The sequence below is a fragment of the Bos grunniens genome, chromosome 12 (assembly GCF_055505025.1).
Source record: "Bos grunniens cultivar Pamir isolate PY7600 chromosome 12, Bosgru_T2T1.0, whole genome shotgun sequence".
In the NCBI taxonomy this organism is placed as follows: domain Eukaryota; kingdom Metazoa; phylum Chordata; class Mammalia; order Artiodactyla; family Bovidae; genus Bos; species Bos grunniens.
In genome coordinates, this window is record NC_141176.1 from 20,798,348 (window position 1) to 20,826,299 (window position 27,952).

Here is a 27,952-nt window from a genome sequence, read left to right on the forward strand (position 1 = left end):
CTGAAGTCCAGCAAGTGTTAAGTTCTTGCTAAGTCTCCTTTGTACAGTCCATACCCAATTTTGCTCACCATGCCTCTCATCTTTTTTCTGGGGGATGGAGCCCACAATGTAACACAGGTCTGCACAGGGGGTGTGGCCTAGATCAGGAGTCCCCAGCCTCTGAAATCTAGTGTCTGATGATCTGAGCGGGGAGCTGATATAATCATAAGAGAAATAAAGTGCACGATAAATGTAACGCACTTGAATCATCCTGAAACCATCCCCTCACTCACCCTCCCCCCTTGCCAGTTTGTGGAAATACTGTTCTCCATGAAACCGGCCCCTGGTGCCGGAAAGGCTGGGGACCACCAAGAGGAAACAGCTTGGATCCTAGAGCCAGAGTGATTTCTGTCTCTGTGTGGCTTTGGGTAAATTACCTAACCTCTCTGAATCCAGCCTACTTACTCACAGGGTAACCTGGAAAACGGAGTGCTTACTTTTTTGGAGGATTGTTATTTAGGTTTATAGAGAGAGAGTTCTGGAGCTGGGCTATGGGGGTTGGACCCCAGCCCTTCACCGAATCTCACTGGTCTTCAGTTGTTTCATCTGGGAAATAGGAATGAGAATGGTCCCCTCCTACAGGGTTGTGCCTGCAACGTGTGCTAAGCCGCTTCATTTGCGTCCAACTCTGTGTGACCCTATGGGCTTCAGCCTGCCAGGCTCCTCTGTCCATGGGATTCTCGAGGCAGGAATGCTGGAGTGGGCCGCCATGCCCTCCTCCAGGGGGGTCTTCCTGGCCCAAGGATGGAACCCCAGTCTCTTACATTAGGCAGGCAGCTTCTTGACCCCTAGCACCACCTGAGAAGACCCACAGGACTGTAGTCAGGATTAAACAACATAATAGATAAGAGGCACTTGGTGCTTAGCAAGTGCTCAGGAATTTGAGACGTTAGGCTCTTCTTAGATAATACGTCCTGCAATTAATAGCTGCTGGACAAATGGGAGCTGAGGGGGAGTCAGAACAGAGGATGCTGAGAGCTCCTTACCATAGTGACGCTGCGTCTTCAGGTCTGAGCGGTCACCACCGTCCTGTCTGCCCCCAGCGGCTCAGGAGAATCCCAGGCATCTGCAGAGGAAGCCTGTCTTGTAGAGGTCGGGCACCCCCCACCTCCGCCCCCCAGGGAAATCAGAGCTGATCCCCAGCCCCCAGGCCAGGAGCTGACAATGGGGCCCTGACCTGCCGAGGGAGTAAAAAGTAAGGTCACTTCCCTCCCCTGAGCCCAGGCCAGCGTGTGGGACCTGCTCCCAAAGGCTGACCCCTGACTTCTCCCTGAGGGGCCGACAGCACCACTGCGCCTTTCTGCCCATGCAGAGCTCACGGGCTCGAGTCCAGAACAGGAGGCGGCTCTCGTGCATCACCACCCTGGGTGGGAGAAGGCTCGGAGGACCAGTATGTCCAGATCACAGCTGGACACGGGTTTCTGGTTGTTTTCCACTTAATCTCACTGCAAATTTAGAAACTCACTTTGATCCCTCTCCCATCAAGTCAATTCCGCCTTAACAAGGTCCACGCAGACTCTCGACTGAAGCCTTGGTTCCTGGATTGGCTTCAGTGCGAGATGAGGATTCCTGGACCATCCGAGGCTTTTTTGCACGCATTTGTCCTTTCCTTGGACACGCTGTTGGTCACCTACCTGCATGATGATGAGCACCTGGGGAGCGTGGAGGCTGAGGATACGGGCTGCACTCTCAGGTGGCCCCCCATGGCCCCAGAGCAGGGCCTAGAACCTGAACTTGACTTTGAGGATGCCCCTGGGATCTTGCTGGGAGACCGCCTCCTGGATAAGATTGCCTATTGAGAGGTTTTTTTCAGTTCTTCTTTAATTAAGCCTCCTTGGATGTGGTCCAGGAAAGGCCGGCCTTGACCTGAACTTGACTCTATAATGTCATAATGTGAAACTCCCTGGTGCCTTAAAGCTTTACTCCCCCACCCCCAACCCCCATCACGGCTCATTTCAGGCTCCCGCAGCCTATTTGCTAGAAGGTTTTTACATCCTGAATGTTGTGATCAGAGTTGAGAAACGTGGGCACTAACCGTATCGGTGAACGTTGCCTGCAGCAGTTCCTATAGACATGGCAAGCTCTGATGTAAAAGCAAGAGTAAAAATAAATTATTATAATAAAAGCAAAGGGTTAGGTAAGCTCTCCAGGCTGAAGGGCTCTGTGGAGAGACAGGACAGCCACAGGGACTCGGGGTCAAGCCAGCATCTTGTGAACCCAGTGAAGCCAGAGACAACAGGCATCCCCCTGAAATGAATCCCCAGGCATCTGACACGCCCTCTTGATGGTACAAAACAGCTTTATCTTTGTATCCCCAACATGACAGTAAGCTTCCCAACAACGTTAGAAGATGTCTTCCTTCTCACTGGGTACCACATCCCCACCCCCTGTCAGATTCTCCTCCCCTCTGGCCTCCCCCGCCCTCCTGCATCTCCCTTTAGGAACCCCCCTTGCCGCCCTATCCTTTCAGCCTTCTGGGCTCCTTGTCTGCTCCCTCTTGCCCTACTTGCGTTGCTCTCTCCCCAGAGAGACCTAATACTCAGAGAGCCTGGTGCTTGTTTAAGCTCCTTCCTCTTCCTTTCTGAAACAGAGACTTTGCTTATTCTTGAAAGCTGGCCTCCCCATGGGCTGTTCCTATGTAGAAGGAACATGTGGTCAGGAGGAGGAGGAAAAAAAAAAAAAATGCTCTGGAATAGGTGATTTCCATAATTATGCTTCCCAAGCCTTTGCCACCATTCAGCTGACAGTCTTCTTTCTTCCCTGCCAAGTGGGCTTGCTCTGGCTTGTTCTTATGCAACACCCCCCCCAAACCCGGCCCCCAGCCCTGCTTTTTTAAACACACCAGCACTCTCACATTTCACAATAAGTAAATGGTTAAAAAAAAAAATCTCCATTTTCTTTCTCATGCAGCAGATGGCAGGTCTCAGGAACTTGGTGGAAATGAGGCTTTCTGATTTTCTAATAAATTTCAGCGTCTCACACAAAAGGCACAGCTCATTCCGATTCTGATGTTAAGTACCATATGGCATATCTTTCTCAAGCTGTGGCAGCTTCATCCTCAGGGTAACAAGGAAGAGGGGAGAGTCTTTCCTAGAACAACAAGATGGAGCTGGTAGGGACCAATTGGCTGTCTCGGTGAATACCATTTGATAATAATATTGTATATGACAGTGGAGCAATTATCTCTCTTTTATGGTATGTGTTAATTTTCGCTGCCAGTTTTCCTAATTACAACTGCCACCCGGAGGACTACTTGCTGTAAATACTCTGTAAACATTTGAAAAGACACAGGCCGCGGGAGCACCAAGACAAACGTCCTTGGATTTTGAAACTGTCTGGAAAATTGGCTGACATTTTACATGTTTTTCCACTGCGTAGACAGCCTGGTGAGAACTTGGATCACGTGGAAATTTCCTGTCTCTTCCATGACATAAGGGACCTCCTGCACCTACAGGGACTGTGGTTCTTAGGCCATTTCTCACTGCTTCCTGCTTGACGTTCAGTGGGCAATTCCATGAACATTGACAAATATCTACATCCATGTAACTAACACCCTAATAAAAACATAGACTGTCTCCATCATGACATAAAGGTCCTTCCAACCATTTCTCAGCCCACCCCACCACCCCCAAACACTCCTGTTCTAATGGCTTTCTCTATAGATTAGTTTTGCTTGCTCTTGAATTTCATACAAATTGAACCATAGAATGTGTCTGGATTCTTCACTTTTAACCCATGTTTGGTGCATTGAAGGGTTCAAACCTCATTCGCCACCTTAAACATAAGTCTGTAAGCATACAGCCTCATTTGATGCATGATCAGCGACACGTGGTGAGAGCCTACAAGATACCTTCTTGTCTTCCGTGGTCTGTGTCCAACGTCAGTGAGAAACACAAGCCTTTCCTTTCTCACATGACAAGGAGGGGAGGGTGAGCTGTCAGAGGGATGTTCCTGGGGTGAATCTCTAGAGATAGAGGAAAGAAATGAGGAGAGTGCAAGGAAAGAAGATCTGGGGGGGAAAAGCTTTCTCTGATAGAATATAACCACTCTCTAGTTTCATTCGCTTTTGAATTCCTGGGACTAAATCTGTGTTCTTGGTGGGGACCCCCAGTCCACCTCCAGCTCCCTATTAGGGCCTAATGCAGCAGGACCACCAAGTGGGATGTAGGCAGACTCCTGGGTTCCCAGAGGCTCTTATGACCAAAATTATCCCCATCCCATGGGCCTGCCCCAGGTATCTGAAATTCTCATCGCTTTTGGCTACAGCTTTGAAAACTCTGCCAAAATGAGAACCGTCTCTATTCCTTTAGGCTAGTAAGATCAGCTAGCATTCGCCAGACTTGCTAAAAGGGGATGAGATGCAATGTAGGTACATCAGAGAGAAAAGTCTCAATACCAGCCCCAGGTGCAGAGTGCCTGCTTGGAGAGGCAAGGGAGGCTCTGCAGGAGACAGCAAAGGGGGGCCCTGAGCCCCAGAGGTGAGAGTTCAGCTTTCCTCAGAGAACAAGTGGTACCGTGTCAGCCTTGATCTTCGTCCTTGCTGGAACCAACCTTGCTGAAGGCGGGCTTTAGCGAGAAATGGCTTGACTGATAGCATAGCTGTGATATGTAGATGTCCGTCAGGCGTATTTTCCTATCTGGGACTTGAGTCCATGGAAACAGCGGAGTCTCCTACTATTAAGAATCTTCAGGAAAAAATTTCCAGAAGACAAAGCAACTCTTTTCTAAATGTTCACAGTGAGGGCTTGTTGTCCTCCCGTTGTGCTGGCTGTGATAATAACAGCTCACTTCTACCAAGTCTCGCTGCGACTTGGCACAAGAGCCTGTAGGATGAACCACATGAAATTGCTGCCCTTGTGGGTCAAAGACTGTTGGACGTCAGCAATTTCACTTGGCTCCGCTTAATATTAATTCATCCTTACCACAATCCTATAAAATAGAACAGAGGCCTTCCCTCGGTGATTGAACCCAGCTCACCTCTGCTCCCCAACAGCCCCTTGCTCTCTGGCAATGGTATCTGTGTTGTTCTGAGAAAGGACACACCTCCTCCCCTTTCTATTTGAATTGCAAATCATCCGTGAGAGAAGCCTCGGAATTGTTAGGCGTGAAGCGCCATCGTGTGGCCAAATGGTCACAAACTCATCGGCTGCTGGGTAATTGATTCCTCCATCAGAGGTGAGGCCACTGTATGTGGCTTTGTTGTTTTTCTTTATTTTATTTTTTAACTTTACAATATTGTATTGGTTTTGCCATATATCAACATGAATCCGCCACAGGTATACACGTGTTCCCCATCCTGAACCCTCCTCCTTCCTCCCTCCCTGTACCATCCCTCTGGGTCGTCCCAGTGCACCAGCCCCAAGCTTCCAGTATCGTGCATCGAACCTGGACTGGTGACCCATTTCATATATGATATTATACATGTTTCAATGCCATTCTCCCAAATCATGTATGTGGCTTTGAATGACCTCAAACAGCTCAGAGGACTGGACTCGGGTTCGAGTCCACATTCTGGGATCCAAGATCTGGATTAATCATGAAAAATCATTCAGTCTTCCCCAACTGGCCGATTTGAGGGCGGGCAATTCCAGAACTGCAAAGAGAACACACATTTGCCTTTGCACCTTACCTACAGAAACCAGGCAAGACTGGAGATGAGGAGTCAAACAATGGCTTGGCACTCCTCTTAAGGTCCTCTTGAGATCAAATTCTGCAACCTTCAAATCTAATCTATGCATGTGTGCTAAGTTACTTGTTATATCCAACTCTGTGTGATCTCATGGACCAGAGCCTGCCAGGCTCCTCTGTCCATATTCCAGGAAAGAATACTGGAGTGGGTTGCCATTTCCTCCTCGAGGGGATCTTCCGGACCCAGGGATCTAACCCATGACTTCCTCATTTCCTGCATGGAAAGATTGGACAGTTATAATCAAACTTAAAAGAAAGTTGGGCCAGATTAATAAGAACCAGAATATCTTGGGATATTTTGTTTTTAGGCTGAATAATAGCCTCCCAAAGATGTCTCCATCCTAAGCTTTGGTCCCTGTGCGTGCTAAGTCGCTTCAGTCATGTCCGACTCTTTGTGACCCTGTGCACTAAAGCCCACCAGGCTCCTCTGTCCATGGGAATCTCCAGGCAAGAATACATGGGCCCTGTGAACATTACCTTATTAGGTAAAAGAGAATTTGCATATTTAGTTAGATGAAGGGGCCGGCGATAGGGGGATGAGTGTGGATCATCCTTATAAGGTGATCCTTATAAGAAGGATCACCTTATAAGATCCCTATATCCTTATAAGAGGATAAGGAGGTCCGTATAAGAAAGTCCTTTTAAGAGGGAAGCAGAAAATCATAGTATTAGAGGCATGATGACAGAAGAAATAGGGTGGGAGCCATGCAAGGAAGGGGTCACAAGCCAAGGAATGCAGGCAGCCTCTGGAGACAGAAAAAGGCAGGGGTACGGATTCTCCTCTGCCCACACCTTGATTTATCCCAGGGAGACTGATTTTGGTTCTCCTAACTGCCAGACACCAAGAGAATAAACTTGTGGTAAGTCCCTAACTGTGTGGTAGTGTGCAACGGGAAACTAACCCATCACGTAAGGGCCACCCGTGATGAGGGGACCGCAGATTCCTGTTGGAATCTAGGCTCTAAGTAAGAGTGAGCACCAGGAAGCTCTGTCCTGGCAGCCATGTTCTCAGTTGCCTAGCAACCAGCCAAAGAGCTGGATGTATATGATTGGAACTAAAGGCTCCTATGTCTCTTTCTCCCTGAAGGCAAAGACATTGGGGGTTTGGAGCTAGAATCTGGGGCTAAAGAACAAGCCAGATGTCCGGGACTCTCATCCTGTATTTGAGCATTCTGTCTGGGGATAGGTAGATTTTCATACATCAAAACAGACAGTCCTGGGAAAGCTGGGGCTGCTAACATTGTACCCCAGCAATGAACCAACTGAGTAACTAGTCAACTCAAGGCAGGGAAAGAATCACATGAGTCAATTTTACTGAGTTGACTTTTATTGTCTCAAATGTTACTAATTACAAGATCCCAGCAGACACGGTCTCAGGATTCCCCAGGCAGAGCCCAGATCCTGGAGTTTATCACCGATTTCAAAGACCTTATGTTTCTGAAGCATGGAGTTTTTCAGGCAGTCTGTGCATAGTCTTATTAAAGACAAAAAATATACAAAACATGAAGCAAAAGAGAAAACACAGTTTCATGTCCCATAAGCAATAAATGCTAAAAAATAAAAAATCAAGACTCCAATGATCCCTACCTGCCCTGCTCATTTTCCCTTACCTATACAAGCAAAATATATAAAGTGTGTTCACCACTTGATTTCAGGGTCGATCTAGGATCAACTGGAGTTTGATAAGGGCAGATCCTAGAGACCCTCATGCTGAGTCTATCCCGAACAGTGAACTCTCCTTTGTGGGGCTTCAAAATAAGGCCACATTTGGAGAAAAGAAAGATACACAGTGATGTGACTTGGCGTGCATTAATGCAGTTCATAAAACAAATCTCCCAAACATTTACTCTTCAGATAAGCCTCTGGCTCTAGTAGGCTTAGGATGAGCAAAAAAAAAAAAAAAAACAAAACAAAAACTCCCAAACATTGACATTGGCACTCAAAGAATAAGAAAGGCAAGTATTAAAACGTTTGCTATACATTTTCGTTCTGAAAATGTGTTGATATAAAATTTCTTGCCCCGCACCCCACGCCAGGTTTTCATCAGGTTTAACATTCAAACCTCTAAGTCATAAATTCCCAAAATATGAAACCCAGAACGGCAGAATCAGCATCACCTGAGAACTTTTTAAACATTTTTATTTGAACTAGAAAAAACATTTAAGAATGTCAGGTAATTATTAGTTTTTTTTTTTTTCTTTCTCACAGAAGTTACGAATACTTAGATTCAGAGTCAATAACATAAATAAAAGCTTCTTTCTAATAAAACCTGAACAATAAGAATATCATCACATGGGCCTGGGAGAAGGAAAGCTTTATTCAGTTCACAGAGGGACCTTAGCCTAAAGCAACCGTGGCTTAATTTCAATTATTGATTTTTCCTAGTCCGTTTTCCTCCATGATCGCCATTAACACCACTGCACCTCTCCCCCTACCTGGGTGACTTCTTTTTTTCTTACAAGAAAATGTCAGAAGGACTAGGTGAGGCTGGACAAAGCTCAGTGTAGTCTCCAAACCAGCCATTCTCGAACTTGAAGGGGTCAAACCATATGCAAAACGTGTAAAAAAGTACAGGAGAAATGCAAAGAATATGCTACATGTGTAATTCCTTTTTAAAACTGTATTTCTTAAGAGAAGTGTTTTTCACTTTCTTTGTTTTTACTTACTGGCCACGCCACGCGGCACATGGGATCCTAGTTCCCCAACCAGGGGTGGACCCCAGCCCCCTGCAGTGGAAGCATGGAGTCTGAACCACTGGACCACCAGGGGAGTCCCTGTAATTTGGACAGTTACAGAAATCAAAATCCTTTCTACTCCAGAAGGTTCTGATTGCCCTTGTAACTGGGGGAAGGGAGGGCCCTAGCTTTCATCCACAGGCTGGGTGAGTATCTATTAGGATTTGGGGCCTGAGAATTAGAAACGAAGTATCATTTCATCTTCCTTCAGGCCCAGGCAACTGTCTGTGAGAAGCGGAGCTGAGCTTTGGGGCTGGGGGAGACAGCCTGGTCCCCAGGCAGGGTCCTCACACACTGTGTCCCCCCTCCTGCTGCTAGGATACTGGCCTCATCTTCAGCCTAATCCAGCAGAAATTTCCAGAACACTGTGAAAAGAGGGTGGGGGTGGGGAGGAACCAGCTGCTTCCCAAACAGCATTCTGCAGAGAAGAATCAATTTCAGTAGGTGACCAGAGGGTTTCTGAACCCTGTGGACAGAGGAGTCGCCTCTCTTTGAAAATTTTGGCTCAGATATGAGTGGATGGGTGCGTTTCTTGGTTTCCAGTACCAAGCGGGATGTTCCCCTGTACCAGGGGAGGCCAGGAGTGAGCCTGGACCTTCCGTTCCCTCTGCTCTTAAAGACCAATAGGGTGGTAACGACTGGCCCACCTGCCCATGCAGAGAAAGCAGAGCCCCGCCAGTGCCCTATGGCGGGCCCTCCTGGAGGCCGCGCAGATGTCTTTGGCACTGACTGGGCACTGGCAGGCCACGTGTTCAAGGACCTGACTTGACCCATCTTTAACTCTATCACACACCTGCTGCTTTGCTGAAAGCAGACTCCTTCTGGGGGACCCAGCCTGGCCAGGCTGCCAAGCTGAGGCCGTCAGGGCACTGTCCGCTCCCAGAGCTGCTCCCGAAGCAGCCACTGCCCTCGGGGGTTCTCCGTCTCATAGTGGTCCTCCCCCAGGTACGCTGGGGGCTCCGGCGCAAAGAGCTCCGAGTCCCAGTCCGTATCTTCTCCCGAGAAGTTGAAGAGGATCTGTCTGGAGCTCCCGAGGCTGGAAGGGAGGAATGAGGCAGAGGGCTTCGGTTTGGCTTGGTTGGTCTCACAGGGAAAGGATGCTCTGATTTACCCTCCTGATGGAGCCTGTCGGATGCTCCCCTTGTGCTGGGACTCGTGGAGGACAGAGCTGTGTCATCGTAGGGTTGTGGGGGGACCTGACCTTGGAGAGGAAGGATGGGGGATGAGGGCTGAGTCCTGGTTTAATATGTCCAGTACATGGTCCTTTATTATGGAGGAGGCAAAAGGCGATGTAGAAAACCCCTGAACCCATCAGAGTTGGAGGGCTCTTGCAGAGAAACAAAAGAAGATGGGTGGGGTGGGGGGAGGGTAAGCCAAGACAGGCGCTTCTACTGTGAGAGGCGAGCTCCCTGCAGAGTGGCCTGGGGTGGTCAGAGCAAGTGTGCACGTATTTCTCTGAAGGAGTGAGTCCCAGGGATTTGGGAGTTAGAGATGGAAACTCGTCCTGGGAGAGGAGGATCTGCAGGGAAAAAGGCCAAGAGATGATGACAAGACGGCCAGCACAGACCCGGCCAGGAAGAAGCCCTTCATCCCAGCCTGGTGATGCCTTTCTACGGCAGGACCATTTAATTGGTTCAGGGTTGGTTCCCTCGTGGTGCTATGCCTGCGTCAACCCCAAACTGTCATTAAAAATCTGTAGCACACAGAGTATCAGTGACATCTGGGGGAAAGAGTGAAACAGGATGGACAAAGCATGAGGGCTAAGTGGCCAGAAAGGGAGGCAGACCCAGAGCTAAAGGGACAGTTAAGGTTGGGGACAGAGGTAAACCAAGCTAGAATAGAAGTGTAAGCTATTACAAAAATTTTTAACTAAGACCTCCCTCCCCCCAAATACGAACAATTTTTCCATGCAGAATGGGGTTCAGGGCACCTAAGAAGCACCCCGCAAGAGTCTGGTGGACATGAGAACATCTTGGTTACAGTCCGTGGCCCAAGCACTTACTCTTTTTTGCAGGCTTTGGGCTTAAATTTCAAAGTGCTGAAGGCCCCTTCCACAGCCTTGGGCAAGTAAATGGGGTGCCTCTCAAGTCTCCTCTGCGTGCCGATGGTCCGGCGCTCCGTGCTCCTCCGGAACTGGCCGGCTGTCGTGTGCCCTGCGACGTCCTCGGAGCGCCGTCGGGGCGCCCTGAGGATCCAGTTAGAGTGCAGACTATGCTCCCGGGAGCTGGTGGCCACTGGAAGAGAGAAGCCGGGCCCCGGGAGAGGAGGACTCACCATGGGGAGGAGAGGGGAGCGGAAGGTCACGGAGCGGGCAACTCGGGCTGAGAACTCACAATAAATACACAGGTAAAATGGTAAATGCTTAGGAAGGCCCAGCTTGTGCCAGCGTGCTCATGCTTAGTCACTCAGTCATGTCCGGTCCTCTGCGACCCTATGGACTGAACCCCACCAGTCTCCTCTGTCCATGGAATTCTTCAGGCAAGAATACTGGAATGGGTTGCCATTTCCTTCTCCAGGGGATCTTCTGACCCAGGGATCGAGCCTGGGTCTCCTGCATTGCAGGAGGATTCTATACCATCTGAGCCACCAAGAAGGCCCAGAGAGCCGAGCAAAGGGAATGATTCAACTCTGCAATTACGGGGCAGGGAGAAAATGCTCAAGCATGTGTCCATTAAAGATAAGCACACAGACCTATGTTTTTGGACTTGGAAAGATGCCCTCGATGTATTGTAAATTAAGTGAAAAGAGTGGATGAAAAAATAGGCAAGAGATCTTATTTTTGTTTAAAAAGAATAATAAAGTGAGTCTATGTTTAAACCTTTCTGAAAGAACATACACCAAAACATTAACAGTGATTATTATCTCTGGGTGGTAGGATTACAGGCCAAATGCTTTACTTTCTTCCTTATGCTTTAGTATGTTGTTTGACTCACTTGATTCACAATGAACATATGTTATTCTTGTTATCAGAGAAAAACACATAAAGTCATTTCCATTAAAAAATTTTAACTCTGAAGATATCACCTATGTCCTCAATGGGTGTGCGTGCTCAATCGCTTCAGTCACGTCCAATTCTTTGCGACCCCATGGACGGCAGCCCACCAGGCTCCTCTGTCCATGGGATTTCCCAGGCAAGAATACCAGAGGGGGTTGCCATGCCCTCTTCTCTAGGATATCTTCCTGACCCAGGGATTGAAGCTGCATCTCCGGCAAGTCTCCTGCATTTTCGGCAGATTCTTTACCACTGAGCCACCAGTGAAACCCCGAGGGCCAATCAAAGACTAAAGAAACTGACAGTTGAATCCTGGATGTGGGCTCGACCCCATGAATGTGGTGGAGTTGTCTGCTCTCCATCAGGAGGCAGCCAGTGATACACCTTGGCCAGAAGACGAGCATCACCTTCAACCTTACCCCACCCTCTCCAACAGTCCAAGCTGGGCTTGAGCAAGGACCCTGGCCCTCTCCCGCCTGCCACACCCTTGCAGAGTGGTGGCCGGTGGGGGCCACAAGAGGGAGCACTGGGCGGGGGGGTGGGGAGGGTTAGGGTGCAGAGGGGTGACAAATGGTGACAGATCAGAGTCAGGTCTAGCAACCAGTGCTGTCCAGGGCCAACCTACACAATCAAATATACAGGTTAAAGATAATATATAGGTTAAATATAATTTGTCTATTCCCTTTTCCCTTGTGGCTCAGCTGGTAAAGAATCGGCCTGCAATGCGGGAGACCTGGGTTCAATCCCTGGGTTGGGAAGATCCCCTGGAGAAGGGAAAGGCTACCCACTCCAGGATTCTGGCCTGGAGAATTCCATGGACTGTATATGCCCTGGGTTGCAAAGTCAGACGCAACTGAGCGACTTTCACTTTCACTTTCATTCCCTTTTCTTCTTTTTTCAATTCTGGTAACAGATACATAACGTGTACCCTCTGAGGCATCTTGTAGTGTACATTCAGTCGCGTTGAATATATTCACATCATTGTGTGACAGGTTTCCACAGCTTTGTCATCTTGCAAAACTGATACTCTGTACCCATTTAACAACTCCCCACCTCATCCCTTGCTTGAACTGTTGCCCTATTGCTTTCCCTCATAGAGTCTTAAAAATTCCACCCCACCTCAGCTATGAAAAATGGACCACAGAGAAAGACTCAGTGGTGTTCGACTCTTTGTGACCCCATGGACTATACCTGCGTGCGTGCATGCTCAATCATGTCCAACTCTTTGCAACCCCAAGGACCATAGCCCACCAGGCTCCTCTATCCATGAAAGAGTTCTCCAGACCAGAATACTGGAGTGGGTAGCCATTCCCTTCTCCAGGGGATCTTCTCCACCAAGTGATGTAACCCAGGTCTCCTGCATTGCTGGCCGATTCTTTACCAGCTGAGTCACCAGGGAAGCCCCACAGAGAAGGAGTTTTTGTCCAAACAGGGCTCCGAGGGTTAAAGGGGGTACCCCAGTGTGGGGGAGGCCAAAGCCAGAACCCCAAGACATAGAGCGAGCTCAGGGCCAGGCTCTGGCTTGCAAATGAGAGTTGCCCCTTTATCAGGGGAAGTCCAGTCCACAGACCCCATCCACCCCCACCTCCCGCCCCCGGGGATGGCACTCACCATCGAAATCCACGTCTTCATTCTGCAGGTCAACCTCCGCAGCCCGCGGCCGCTTCTCCGTATCCAGCTCTGCGATGATGGAGTCAAAGAAGGCGATGGCCTCCGCCACGTCCGCGCTGAACTGGGAGTACTTCTTAGGGGTGGGTTTCTGCTAGGGGTGAAGGGCAGAGGGAAGGGGCAGAGCTGCGTGAGCCAGCCCAGCTCGGAGCACCCTCCGCAAGGGATGCTGAAAAGGACCAAATGTTGCTTAAACTGAACGTTTAAGAGATGTTGCGGGTTTGCACGTAAATTTGAAGAAGTGCCCCTGAAAGGAAGGTAGATACTCCAGATCCACAGATGCTATAGTTGGTGGATTTTCCGTTATCTCAAGGGGAGGCAGGGGGCGGGGGAGGGATATAAAAGGATGGGTCGATCTGCCTCTGTCTTGATCAGGGACTGTTGTTATCCGCCATTAGGCAAAATAATTTGTCTTTCTTTGGCCTGTCTCCTGCAGATAAGCCCAATTAGGAGATTGTCCAGTTCCCCGGGGCCGGTGATGAGATGCTCACAGCAGAAAAGAGGGGATGAGATATCTTGAAAATAAAACAGTCCAGAAGAGGTTGTCAGTAAGAAAAGTGGCCAACTTCAGGTTCAATCGTGGAATACACTTAAATTGGTATGATTGTTTGAAAAGTTAAAGCAATGATATTAATACAATATAAAGTGTTTAAGAAATCTACTGAAAGTCAGACCAGGTTCCGGGTTCTGTCCTGATCCATTCTCCTTCAGGATATCCTCCTCCTCCTCCCCTTCCTCCTCCCCCTCCTCTTCATCACCATCATCATCTTCACAACAGCCCCCAGTCAGTCACCAGTGACTGGCATCATGGAAGTCCAAGCACTGTGGTGGACTTTGGGGGAGAACTCAGGACAAAAGACACAGAATCAACGGGTGAACTAATAAAAAAAACTCCCCAAAGAATGTAGGAAGTGAGAGAACTCAGAGAGGAAAAAGAGACAATAGGTGTTAACCTGGGCTCTTTGGACCAAGTATAGTGTTCTTTTATTTTTTGTGTCCATTGTGAAAGTAGTGAAAGTCGATCAGTCGTGTCTGACTCTTTGTGATCCCATGGACTCGTCCATGGAATTCTCCAGGCCAGAATACTGGAGCGGGTAGCCTTTCCCTTCTCCAGGGGATCTTCCCAACCCAGGGATCAAACCCAGGTCTCTTGCATTTCAGACAGATTCTTTACTAGCTGAGCCACAAAGGAAGCCCAAGAATACTGGAGTGGGTAGCCTATCCCTTCTCCAGGGGATCTTCCTGACCCAGGAATCGAACCGGGGTCTCCCACATTGCAGGCAGATTCTTTACCAACTGAGCTATCAGGGAAACCCTTTTGAAAGTGGGATGGTCTTAAAAATGAAAGTGATTTAATCACAGATTTGCATGTTAGGAAACTAAAGGATGACATCTTTATACACACATAAGATTTTGGTGAAATATATACATTTTTTGAGCAAACTCTGGAAGATAGTAGAGGACAGGGGACCCTGGTGTGCTACAGTCCATGGGGTCACAAAGAGTCAGACATGACTGAGTGACTGAACAACAACAAAAATGCATTTTATACCACTAGGGAACTTTTTTTTTTTTTTGGCCATGCCACAGCTTGCAGGATCTTAGTTCCTTGGCCAAGGATCTAACCCATGTCCCCTGCAGTGCAATCACAGAGTCCCAACCACTGGACCACCAGCTAATTCCCAAGAAGCATCTTTAAATAGTGGATTTTTTTTCCTTTTATGAGAAGTATTCTTGGAGAAAAATTTTGAAGTATCTCAAAATATACTGAACCTTTTCTGTTAAAAGTGGAAAACTGTTCATATGTAGTTATCCTGCCCCGTTCAGAGAGCAAATGAAAATGTAAGGGGTGGGGCGGTTAAAACTCAAAGAGAACAAGAGAGAGGTGGTCAGTGAGAGAGATAGCCAAGAGTTCCTGGCAAATGGAATGCAGCTGAAGAGGAGGAATTGCTGGAACAGAGCAGAGGAACTTGCCTTCCAGAGAGCGGCAGCGGGGCGGGCATGGGGCGGGGCACGGGCAGAATTGGAAGCACTTCAGAAACAGGACAATTTGACCCTTAAACCAGAAATGTTCCAGACTTGGCAGCGCCAGGGACACCAAGGATGGGGATGGAAAACTAAGGGACTGGTTGACAGTCTGTATGGACTCAGCCGGCCAGGCCACCCTCCCACAGTCGGATGACCAGAAGGCTCATCTCTGGAGGCAGCTCCCTGTGTTTTCGCTTGCTAGTCCCTCTGCCTTGAACGCCTTATCTGACCAGCTCCTATCTGACCATCAGGACGTGGCTGAGACAGCTCTTTCTCTCTCAGATGATGCTAAGCGCCTGCATTTTTGAGCAGGCAGAGGCTTGTACCCTAGCTATGCCTGCACAGAATGACAATTGCTCCCTTTTTTCCTTATTTCTAGTCACTTTTCCCCAAGCTCCCAAAGCCCCAGGCCACCCTGCTTCTTTATCCCATAAATACCTGAGAGCCCCTTGCTTTCCTGGAGGCAGATCTGAATTTGTCCCCCATCTCCTCGCTCGGCTGCCTTGTGGATAAACCTTCTCTTGGCTGCAAACCCTGGCATCTCAGCATTTGGGTTTCATGTGAATTAGGTAGACGAGCCTGGTTTGGTGACACCAAGGCTAATCTGCAAGTCCAGGCTCCCTGGGCCTATTCAAGCCCTTTTTCAAACTCAGGATGACTCTGACTTTCCCCGCCTTTTCTGCAGCTCCCCTGGGCCTTTCTCGCCTCTATTAAGACATTCTCTTGGTCTCCAAGTGAGACCACTAGCACAGGAGCTACATCAACTGAAGCTCAGGGTTTAGGACTCAGGCTAAGATCACAGAAAGTCTACTTTACAAAGCGATGATTGGACAAAATGGGACTTCAGTCACCCGCACCGTTGGGTGAGAGCCAGTTCTCCCTCTCTGAGCTCAATACTCTTAAATAAAAGTGGATTGCCTTCCTTCCTTCCTTCCTTCCCATTTTGACTTTTCCTGGCCCAGAATTTTTCGGCTACTTCTTTGGAAAGACTGCTACACACCTGCTTTCTGGGGCACCTGCTCAAGCCTGAGCATCCCAGGGCTCGTGTTCTTTCAGCCCGCGCAGCCCCAGGGCAATGAGCATTCTCTGAGAGCATCTGTATTACGTTGCCAGCTCCACTCAAGTTTGCCTTTCACATTTAACCTTCAGTGGCCTTAAGGTCATCATTTTCCAAGCCTCCCTGTCCGACTCCTTCACAAGAAGCCTGGGTCTCAGATTACTTTCCCCAGATGAAACCCTTGCACTTTTCCAAACCAAACTCCACTGTATTCCTCACTGTAATGTTTGAGTCCCCCAAGGCAGTGTATTTTTCTGCATTTCACATCTGCTCCCATCCTGCCTGGTCTCACCTGCCCTTTGGGTCCTTCAGCTTCTCTGATCTGTTTACTTTCTTCTGGGATCTGTCAGTGTTTGTCTCCAAGAGGTTTGGATGCTCCAAAACCAACATGCAAGTGTGAGCAGCAACATTTTGTCAGAGGTTAGGGTAGGTTGGATAGGTTCTAAGCCCACCCAAAGCCAAGAGGACCACCACAAAACATCGCGCCGCCTCCTCCCTTCTCGTGCTTGGGGCCCACCCCCCTCACCTCCCCAGGGGCCACCTCACGTGGCACCTCCTCTCTGACGCTTTCACCCTGCAGCAGAGAGACACGGGCACTGCTTTTCTATGTTTGTGTGGACAGCAACATTGTATGAAACCCTCATAGCCGCACACCAGGCCCATGATTCTTGTTGTTTTTGAACCTTTCATTTTGTTTTGGGGTATGGCCGATTAATAACACTATGATCATTTCAGGTGAACAGCAAAGGGACTCAGTCATACACACACATATCCATTCTCCTCCAAACACCCCTGTCATCCAGGCTGCCACATAACATTGAGCAGAGTTCCATGGGCTATACAATAGGTATAGGTCCTTGTTGGTTATCCATTTTAAATATAGCATATAAATATATATAGTGTGTACCTGACCCTCCTAAACTCCCTATCACTTCCCCCATCCTTCCCCCCAACAACCACAAGTTTGTTCTCCAAGTCTGTGAGTCTCTTTCTGTTCTGTAAGTAAGTTCATTTGCATCATTTCCTTTTAGATACCACATATAAGGGATGTCATATGACAGACTCGTGATTCTCAACCTTGTCTATGAAAAACTTTGACAAATGACACTCACAGATAGATTGTCTTTGGATAGATACTCAATTCCTTCCCTAGTGGCTCAGTTGGTAAAGAATCTGCCTGCAATGCAGGAGCCCTGGGTTTGAACCTTCGTTCGGGAAGATCCCCTGGAGAAGGAAATGGCAACCCACTCCAGTACTCTTGCCTGGAGAATCCCATGGACAGAGGAGCCAGGAAGGCTACAGTCCATGGAATCACAAAGAGTCGGACATGACTGTGTAACTGACTCTCTCTCTCATTGCCAACCACTGCCTACATGACACAGGCTGTAGGATACACCCCGCTTCCAACATTGTTATTCTACCCACTTCTCTTTGAACACATCAGTGTGGTTCAGGCCAGATGCTGAGGTGATGGTGCTTCAGATTATGGGCTATATCAGGGCAGATGTGCTGTCTTTCCATCTATGAATGTTGGGCACCTATTTCAGTGCCTGACACAGAGTAATTTGTTGAACGAATAAATGTATGCTGTATTCAGTTCAGTTCAGTCGCTCAGTCATTTCCTACTCTTTGCGACCCCATGAATCGCAGCATGCCAGGCCTCCCTGTCCATCACCAACTCCTGGAATTCACTCAGACTCACGTCCATCGAGCCAGTGACGCCATCCAGCCACCTCATCCTCTGTCGTCCCCTTCTCCTCCTGCCCCCAATCCCTCCCAGCATCAGAGTCTTTTCCAATGAGTCAACTCTTTGCATGAGGTGGGCCAAAGTACTGGAGTTTCAGCTTTAGCATCATTCCTTCCAAAGAACACCCAGGGCTGATCTCTTTCAGAATGGACTGGTTGGATCTCCTTGCAGTCCAACGGACTCTCAAGAGTCTTCTCCAAAACCACGGTTCAAAAACATGCTATCATCTAATGTTTATATTCTCCAACAGTTTTTATGATGCTAACTTATACCTTTGGATTTAACCTGACAAATTTTGAGAACTCTGTACCCCTTATTTTTATGGAGTATTGATAATACAACCTTGAGCTAAAAACATCTGGAAATCAAAATGTCAATGCATTGAGATGAAATTTACAGGATCAAGTGCGGAACTGGTCTGGCTGGCTTGGGGAGATCATTTTCCCTTGGCTCATTCAGCAGGGTGAAATGAAATGCAAACCAGTTTAAATGTTTCCATAAGCAATGTAACGTTCTCAAAAGCAGCCCTTCAGGATAAACCTTAAAAGCTCAAATATATCCTCTTTGCTTCTGCCATCCTTGGAATGCCATCCTTGTTATTTACAATCAAATCCAACGTTATTCTTATCCCTTTTATATCACAACACCTGGGAAATGTGTACCCATCATTGAAGAGGGGTTCGTGATAAACGAATGGGAGTTTAAGAAACAAGAACTGTATATGGCACAAATGAGCCTATGTGCAAACCACAAACAGACTCACAGACATAAAGAGCAGACTCATGGTTGCCAAGGTGGAAGGAGGTGGGAAGGACTGGGAGTTTGGGATTAGCAGGTGGAAGCTATTAGATACAGGATGGATAAACAACAAGGCCCTATGCTATAGCACCAGGAACTATATTCAGTATCCTGTGATAAACCGTAATGGAAAAGAATATTATAAAGAATGTGTACAGGTGTATAACTGAGTCACTTTGCTGTACAGCAGAGATGGGCACAACACTGTATGTCAACTATGCTTCAGTAAAAAACAATAAATAAGAACTGTGGATCTGACAAACAATGTGGGGAAAGGTATAATCACTGAAATTTAAATACATACGTGCACACGTCCACATCCACGTTTTCAATAGATAAGCTATTGGTAGACTTGTCCGAGCTAAACAACAACCAAATAGTGATGTAGACAATACAGCTGAGAAAAATCAGACCAAAAAGATGAAAAGGAAGGGCAGGGTTTGGCACAAACTATAGGGTAACTAGACCTGGGAATTACCTCTTATAGCTAAGCGGTACAATCATTTTGGAAGCATAGCTGTACCTCTTCTGTGTTTGGTATTAGAGGTTGCAGACTCACGGTCTGACAAGCTGTCTTTTTTCTCCAGCATTATAATCTTAAAACCATTATTTCCTTTGCTAGTACCTGGTACCTTCTCCACTCCTCCCCTTAAAGGTCGCCTAAATGATCCTTTCACTTTAGCAAAACAGTAAGTAAATGTTGTTTGCTCACACTTATGAAACTCTTCGAAGCCTAACTAATAGAACTAAATTAATAGCCTTGAAGCATAGTATAAAACTCTTCACACATGATAAGTGAAACATTACAATCCAATGAGAGAAGGATAGATTTGTCAATAAATGGTGTTGAATCTTTGCTATCTGGGAAAAATTTCAAATAGGATTCTCACTTCCCACTATGTGTAAAAATAAATTGCTGATAGATAAGAGGTCTGGGGTTTTTATGGAACTACTAAAAAAAAAAGGAGGAAAATGGCAAATACGTAACTGACCTTGAGACACACAAGGGATTTCTAAGCATGAAACAAAGAAGTATCAAAGACAAAAGCTGACACGTTTAACTACATAAAAAACTGGTAATGTTTTTAATGATATATAAAATTGTACTGTCAAGTAAAATTAAACTATATATAAAATTAAGAAAATATTTTTAACCATGTGGCAGACAATGTGCTCACATTCTTGACGTGAATCCATATAAATTAAAAAAAAAGTTTCCTAGAGCCAAAATGTATAAAGACATGAATGGGCAATCCATTAATCAACAGTACACATTGGTTTGATAAAACAAGAGGGTCATTGTTTGCTCAAGCAATAATTCAAAACGAGTACATAAGATAATTCAGTTTATCTATTAAATCAATAGACTTTAAAAATTAATGACACTACTTGGTGTTGATAAAATACAAGAAGAAGAGCCTTCTAATTCACTGTTGATGAAGGCATAAATTATAAAATATTTCTGGAAAACAATATGTAGACGAACCTTTAAAAATGACTTTTAACCTTTGACCTGTTAATCACACTAAGGAATAACTGTCCAAAAGATGCCTTTATAGACAGAGTAAGATGAATTCATTCACAATGTTGAACAATTGTTTAAAGGGTTGTGAGTTAAATTTTTGCCATTAAAAGTTCAGTTTTCAAAAACAAGTTAATGATAGAAAAGAACCCAAAATATAAGTTATTTAAAAGTATATGGTATATGCCAAATTTAATAAATTTATACATATACATACATAAAGGTTGCCAAATTCAAGAACTAAAAAAACTTAATGGCAGTTAAATTTCAATTCTACATAAGCTATAAATGTTTGGTATTAATATATACCAAATATTGTATGGACATAATTATATTTTTTAAATCCATCATTTATCTGAAATCCAAATTTAAATAGACATCCTCTATTTTATCTGGCAACACTACTATACATATCTATAACCATACAAGAAATAAATGATTGAAAGAAAATATATTTAAACATTTTAGAGTGATTATTCTGGATGATATGCTCTAAGTTATTTCAATTTTCTTCAACTTTTCTGTGTTTTATAAATTTCATTTAATGAGTAAATATACCTTAGAAAAAATGTTTACCCAAAAAAAGTGTCCTTTTGATAGTAAACTCGGATTCATTACACATGGGATGCTTTAATTATTAGGCTATCATTTCATCTGAATACACCCAAATATACTCTACTCTATTAAAAACAAAAGATAATTTTCCACTCACTGAAAACCAAGTCTCCCATAAACCTTTCAGTTTTCTTTTTAAATTACAACTGGGGTTTCTCAGGTTATTTGTTTATTGAGTTACTGTATGCCTGGGGCTTCACTAGAAGCTGGAGATAAAAAGATAAATAAGACATGGTGACTCCATTCAAGGAGATCATGGCCAGTAGCAGACACAGCAAATGAATGACAATTACAGGGCTGCGTGCTGAGTGCTAGGTGCTGGGAGCTAAGTGCTGAGTTAAGGGCCAGACCCAGGGAAGAGAGAAATTCACCGTGGTAGACTGTGGACCTGAGACATGGCTGCCTGGGGCAGTGCTTTCTCTGCTGTCTTAAAAAGACAAGAAGTTAGCCGGGTGAGTGAGGTGTAGTGGAGAGGGAAATGGGAGGGGGAAGTGTCGTTGCTAAGCCAAGCAAGCAGCAGGTGTCTGGAAGATAGATTGGGGATGTAATTACCCATCTTGTGATCTGACTGAGGGGGCTGAGGAATTGGATACTCTGTTATCCGTCATTATTTTACTGTCTGTCATCTTCTGGGGAGCTCTGCCAAGCATAATAGAAATTCTTTGCAGTTCATACTGAATGTTTACTGCCCTTTAACTCTGCCGACCAGATACAGGCCCAGTACTAGAGACCTCCAGTAACTGATGTCCACAGAAAACCTGCACTTTTGTATCACCATGTTTGCAGAAATTCCCCCCAACAGAACTGAAAAATAATTCCCAGGGGTATATGGGAATCCAGGCCCTGCTTCCCCATCCCATATGCCATTTATAGGTGGATATAGAATCTTCTTAGGTGAATTGGATTTAGAGCTTTCTACCATAGAGGAGAAAAAAAAATCTATTTGCTGTTGACATGGTCTTATTTCATGCACCAGGATTGAACGGCCAATGACAGAAAATTTATTCTGAAAGCTATATATTATCAGAGCAAAACTACTTTAAATAAAAATCAATCACATTTGGCAGGCATTCTTCAGAATTCCACTGGCTCTGTTTAAATTATTCTTGTAGCAGTTGAATTTCTTTAGTTGGGGGCTCAGTGGGGAGGGGGGAAGGAGATTGGTGCTGGGAGAGCTGTACATTGAAGAGCTGGTTCATTCATCCAGGCAGACATATCGGGAATCCAAGCTGCTCAGAGCTAGAAGACACACAGAAATAAAGACATTTCTTCGGACTGGGGTAGGTGACCAGGAACCTTAGCTTTGGAAAATACTTCCTCCCAAACCTTCTGGGCAGAGTTTCTTGAGTGCATTGCAGCCAACCCAAAACTGCCTCCCCGGTAGCCCAGACACTGTGGGTGGGTGAGGCTCAGGTCCCCTTGGGTGGCTGAGTTCTCACAGAGGGATGTCGGCTGTTCACCTGTTCATCTGACCCTAAAAATGTGGGGAGCAATCCTCAGGGAATTCCCCAAGTGCTGACGAGCACTCCGGACAAAATCCGAGTGTAATCTCAAACTTTGCCTCCTCACCTCCCATCAAAACCCAAGCTCCCTGGTGATTCAGGGGCTAAGACTACACTCTCCCAATGCAGGGGCCCTGGGTTGGCTCCCTGGTCGGGAAACTAGATCCCATGTACTGCAACTAAGAGTCCACAGACCACAGCTAAAGATCCCGCATGCTGCAATGAAGACCTGGTGCAGCCAGATAAATAAATAAAAATAAATATTTGAAAAAGCCCAAGCTCATGGACTGTTAAAAAGGAAGGAGGTTCTGAGAACGTGGATGAACCTTGAAAACACTATGCTAAGAGAAAGAAGCCAGTCACAGACAGACAAGCACTGTGCGATTCCATTTATATGAAGTTCCTGAAGGCAATGGCACCCCACTCCAGTACTCTTGCCTGGAAAATCCCATGGATGGAGGAGGCTGGTGGGCTGCTATCCATGGAGTCGCACAGAGTCGGACACGACTGAAGCAACTTAGCAGCAGCAGCAGAGGCAAATTCATAGAGACAGAAAGGAGAATACAGAAGTCTAGGGGAAAGGGAAAATGCGGAGTCACTGCTTAATGGACCCAGACTTTGTGTCTGGGCTGATGAAAATTTTCTGGGAATGGATAGTAGTGGGCTCCACAGCATTACGCTTAATGCCAGGGAATTAACCACACACTTAAAAATGGTTCAAATGGTAACTTTCAATTTTTTTTGGAATTTTTTAATTTTTTAAAGAATTTTAAAGAGAGTTATATTTTAAGAAATAAAAGATAGTTGTCAAACATTTTATAAAAACATTCTCCTAATTTCTAAATGAAGTATTTTTAGAGCCTCCATAACCTCTTAAAGGAATGCATTTTCTAGTTTCTACTAATTTACTTTCGAAAAGCATTCTAAAAAGATGTTAATTAGGGCTTACTGTCTTTGGGCTGAATTATCATGGGTCTATATAACTGATCATTTGGAAAAGCTTACAGAAAGCTCTGGGGTAAAGAGCTCTGATTTCTGTCTGGCAGTTAACCATTTGATAGTACACAGGGTTGCACATTTTTCTTTAAAAGAAATGTATATTATATCAAAGAAAAGCACTTAATTTCATAATTCATTGACTGATAGACTTCATTACCCATAATCTGAGGATACTGAAAAGCGCTCATTTAAGGTGCTATGAAATGCCACGGTGAAAATGGTAAATACTGTGTTATCCTTATTTTACCACCCCCTCCAAAAAAAGAGAGCCAAGCTTGAAAGAAAGCGATGTGTTGAGGGGGAGTGAAAAGAGAGAAGGGAAGTAACCCAGAGACCTCTGGCAGCTTGAAGACATTACCATGGGAACGAGGTGAGGGGAGAAACACGCCAGGGCTGAGGCCAGCCTCGTCCCAGACCAGACCCCAAAGCAGGCTTGAAGGAGAGCAATTCGCTTTCCAAAGTGCTGGGATGAGGCGGGAAATAGCAAGAAACACGGCAGGACAGCTTTAACTTCTCACGGGCTTTTTTCTCTCAGAAGCTGCACCACATCTTTAGGGGACTTTGACAGAGATTTTGGAAGGGTATGTGGTTCCCCGCCTAAGCCCCGTGCCTCTGGCATCTGAATCCTCCACTGGGTCCAAAAGACCTGCAGGAGTTACACAGCCAGGTCCCTTCCCTAGTTCCTCACTAGGATACGTGCCTTGTGCGACTTGGTGGCCACCCGCCAGGGCTCTGAGAAATCGCCTCCAGAAATCTGACTCCTGGGTCACTGCCTGCCTTTCCCACAAGAATGATCACCCATGAGAGTGATCTTTGGCTCGTTTAGCAGCATCTTGGAGAGTTCCTGACACGTAGTATGTGCTCAATAAGTATGTGTTGTTAAGTGAAGGAAGGAAAGAAGGAACGATACACTTGTTGATGAATTGTTACTAAAATATCAGTGACGGCATTACAAATGACGTCACCCATGGTTCCCGGTATCAGATCCTCTATGAGAAAGTTTAGAATTTAAACCTGGGAAAAATCTGGATTCCTGTAAACAATAGGTATGGTTCTTCCTCTTAGTCAGAATTTTGAAATAAGTCCTGCTCTTTTTACATTGCAGCGCCCAGGAAGCGCAAAGCCAAACCCAGCTGTAGGATTTGCGTGTTTTCTTGAGCTGTCTTGATTTTCTGCGGATGCTTTTTCTCTCCCAGCTTTCCAATGTCTGTTGCCACCTCATGCTGCTGGTATATGAATCCTCTCAGACCCTCTGTAGAATGATTAGGAAGTAAGGAAGTATTTCCGCTGAAATGATTTGAAGGCATGGTACCTATTCATTATGAAGATCCTTTTATAGCTGGGCTCACACTCTGTCCCCAGCTTTCTCCCTAGCACACAAGTTGACACAACAAACTCAATATTTCAAGGCTACAGAGACCACAGGGCTTCTCAAGTGGTGCTAGCGAACCCATCTGCCAATGCAAGAGACCCAAAAGACGTGGCTTCGGTCCGTGGGTCAGGAAGAGCCTCTGGAGGAGGGCATGGCAACCCACTCTAGTATTCTTGCCTGGAGAATCCCATGGACAGAGGAGCCTAGCAGACTACAGTCCAGGGGGTTGCAAAGAATCGGACACGACTGAAGCAACCTAGCACACACGCATGCACAAAGTGTCTGGAGCGAATCTAACCAGAGCTGAGAACCCCAGGATAGTCAAGCTGGAGAGGAGTCCAGAAGCCATGGTGACCCCCTCTGTCACTGGAGGTGACCACAAAGGAGGAGGTGGCCCTGAAGGAGGAGGTGGCCCCGAAGGAGGAGGTGGCCCCGAAGGAGGGGTGTCAGGCCCCCAAATCTACAACTGGCTGGCTGCAGGATCAGTACCCATACCTGAGAGCAGGACACTTCCATGGGCCCCAACACTGACCTACTTTGAGAGTTCAAATGGTTATTTACACTGCTCCCACATGGGATAAAGTGCAGACAGTTGAAACCAGTTGGGTGAGGCCAAGCCCTAGAGATCTGATAACAGACCAATCGGTCAGTGTTAATGGGACTTGCAGGCCTGCAGGACACTCTGGGGAGGCAGCCAGGATGGGGTAGGGGGTGAGAGGGCAGAAAGGCCTGCTCTGAACACCTTAGAGCTCAGGAGAATGATTGATGGGGATTTGAAACAGCCTCAAACTTCAGACATAAAAAAAATAATAATAATAATTTAGGGAACAAAGGAACGAGAAACAGTGAGATTTGGGTCTTAGCAAAATCTGGTCCCCGAGCCTCAGCTTGTCCTTCTGTGATCCCGAAGGACTTTCTCCCTGCTTCTCTCCTGGCATTACTGGAATTACCTCCAAAAAACACAGTGTGTACAAACGCTGTGATCAGTACAAGTGAAAGTGTTAGTCACTCAGTCACGTCTGACGCTTGCGACCCCATGGACTGCTGTCCATCAAGCTCCTCTGTCCATGGAGTTCTCCAGGCAAGAACACTGGAATGGGTAGCTATTCCCTTCTCCAGGGGATCTTCCCGACCCAGGGACCGAACCCAGGTCTTCTTCATTGCAGGCAGATTCTTTACCGTCTGAGCCACCAGGGAAACCATAAAATGCAGGTCCTTCCCTTCACTGATTTCCTGCTTGGTCTGCCTGGGCAGGGAGACCCAGTGCCCAGCAAAGTTGTCATTCAGTCTCCTGGAGTCACAGACTCTCTCTCAGGCTGTGACTGAGTCCCCTGAGAACCTGAGCACCTCACACAGACAGAGCAAATCCTCCCAGTGTTCGCTTTGCACTGGGACTGTCAGATGTGATTGTATTAATAAAAGTAACAATAACTTGTTGAGAAGTGATGTGTTGAAGTGATGAGCTGTCATGCAAATGTCATAAAAGCCTCCTCTCACCCGGGAAGTGGGCAGTAAGGGACAGGCAAACTGTTGGCCTGAAGACTGAGCCCAAGCCCTCCTCGTGGGCTGCTCTGGGGATGCCAGAAACTGTCCCTCCCCCTGGGCCTCCACCCAAAAACTCCACATGGGACAAGCCACCCTTCCCAGGCCGGGGAAATGACCATGGAGACTCTCTGAGGTCTTGGAGCTGGTGCCCAGAACACGCAGGTTAATTAAGCTGTGCTTGGACAAACCAAGATTCCCACTTGCCTCTCAGAAAAATGCTCTTGTCCATAGTATTTCCTGGGGGCACTTGAAAGAAAGTGAAAAAGTGTTAGTTGTTCAGTCATGTCCAGCTGATCCCATGAACTATAGCCCGCCAGGCACCTCTGTCCATGGGATTCTCCAGGCAAGAATACTGGAGTGGGCTGTCATTTCCTCCTCCAGGGCATTATCCGGACCCGGGGATCGGACCCAGGTCTCCTGCATTGCAGGCAATTTCTTTATCATCTGAGCCACCAGGGAAGTCCACGGTGGCACTTACCTTCATTTCTTTGGCGGCAGACTTCTTTACGCCCCTGGAGGATTTTGAGGAGGTGGAGGAGACGCCTGGGGCGCGGCTGGGCTTCAGGTCGTTGAGGCTGCTAAGGTACTTCTTGCGCAAGGCCAGCAGCTCCTGTAAGTACTGCAGGCAGTCCTGGGTGCGCGAGAGCATCCACGCGCGGTCCCCCTCCTGCTGCAGGTAGTACAGGCTGGGGTCCATGCTGCCGGCGCTCCGGTATTTCTTTAAGGACTCGCTGAACTTCTCGCCGTGGTCCCCGACCACGTACACGGAGCTGCTGCGGATCAGCCTGACGGCGGAGCTGGGGCCGTGGTAGTAAGGGCTCTCCGCCACCTCTGCCTTCCTGTGCGGGCCGGAGTGAAGGATGGAGTGGAGCTTTCTGAGCATGGTGCTGGGTTTCTCTCTGTGGGTGCCTTCCAGCTGCCTGCGCGGCGCCACTTGATCTAGCTGGGGGCGCGGGAGCCAACCTGCGGAACTGCCCCCATCTGCCTTCCCGGGGGCCCCTGAGTCCCGGAATCCCAGCGAGTGTGGGCTCGGTCAGGCGGGCAACCCGGGCATCTCTCATGGGGGAAACTTTCACATCCAATAACCGAGATGCCATAAACCACCTGAGGACGTGAGAGAGCGCGCCCTGAGCCTTAAAAGCAAGTTCCCTGGCTGGCTTGAAGCACCCCGAGGGACAAATACCTTCCTCGATGTTCCATCAAAGGTCCCAGCTGGATGGGGAACGTGTGACGCTGCGTTTCCCTGCTCAGCTATTTTCTCTCCTTTTCCTTTTGCATTTCTGGATGTGTTCTCACTCGGTTTGACTGGATCTTGCTGTGGGTTTTTATGTTTCCACTTCTGTTGAGCTGGCCCTGGTCCTGAATTCCCCCTCACCAAAACGCCTGAAATCCTACTTTGCAAAGACAGCGCTAAGCCAAAAATAGCATGTTGCTGGAGGTAAAATCCAGTCCCCCTGAGATGCGCCTGGGTGGACACAGCCAGGACCTTTGGCAGGAGGCTCTCAGATCCCTGATAAGCTGGACTCTGAGTAGCATCCCAGTGACCTGGAGGTGCCTCACCCTGGGGTAAGGAGACCTCGCTGCTGTTACCCGATAGCAGGCTATTGTGGAGACAGGAGGATTCAGATACCTTACCACAACTTTC

At 47.1% G+C, this 27,952-nt stretch overlaps 2 protein-coding genes across 2 annotated transcripts in view; both read right to left on the bottom strand.

Moving 5' to 3' along the window:
• Window positions 1-1,395, bottom strand: part of LOC147361485 (guanylate cyclase soluble subunit beta-2-like) — a 61,351-nt gene extending 59,956 nt beyond the window's left edge. Inside the window, 1 exon segment of the mRNA XM_086330775.1 lies at window positions 1,297-1,395. Within this exon segment, the coding sequence (XP_086186901.1) occupies window positions 1,297-1,395 (99 nt within the window).
• Window positions 1,396-9,088: 7,693 nt separating this feature from the next.
• C12H13orf42 (chromosome 12 C13orf42 homolog) lies at window positions 9,089-27,190 on the bottom strand. Its single transcript, XM_086330784.1, has 4 exons — window positions 26,786-27,190; window positions 13,066-13,213; window positions 10,465-10,696; window positions 9,089-9,498 (listed from the first exon to the last, which is right to left on the bottom strand). Exons 1-4 carry the CDS (start codon window positions 27,188-27,190, stop codon window positions 9,324-9,326), a joined length of 960 nt encoding a protein of 319 aa, XP_086186910.1. The 3' UTR covers window positions 9,089-9,323.
• Window positions 27,191-27,952: the final 762 nt, after the last annotated feature.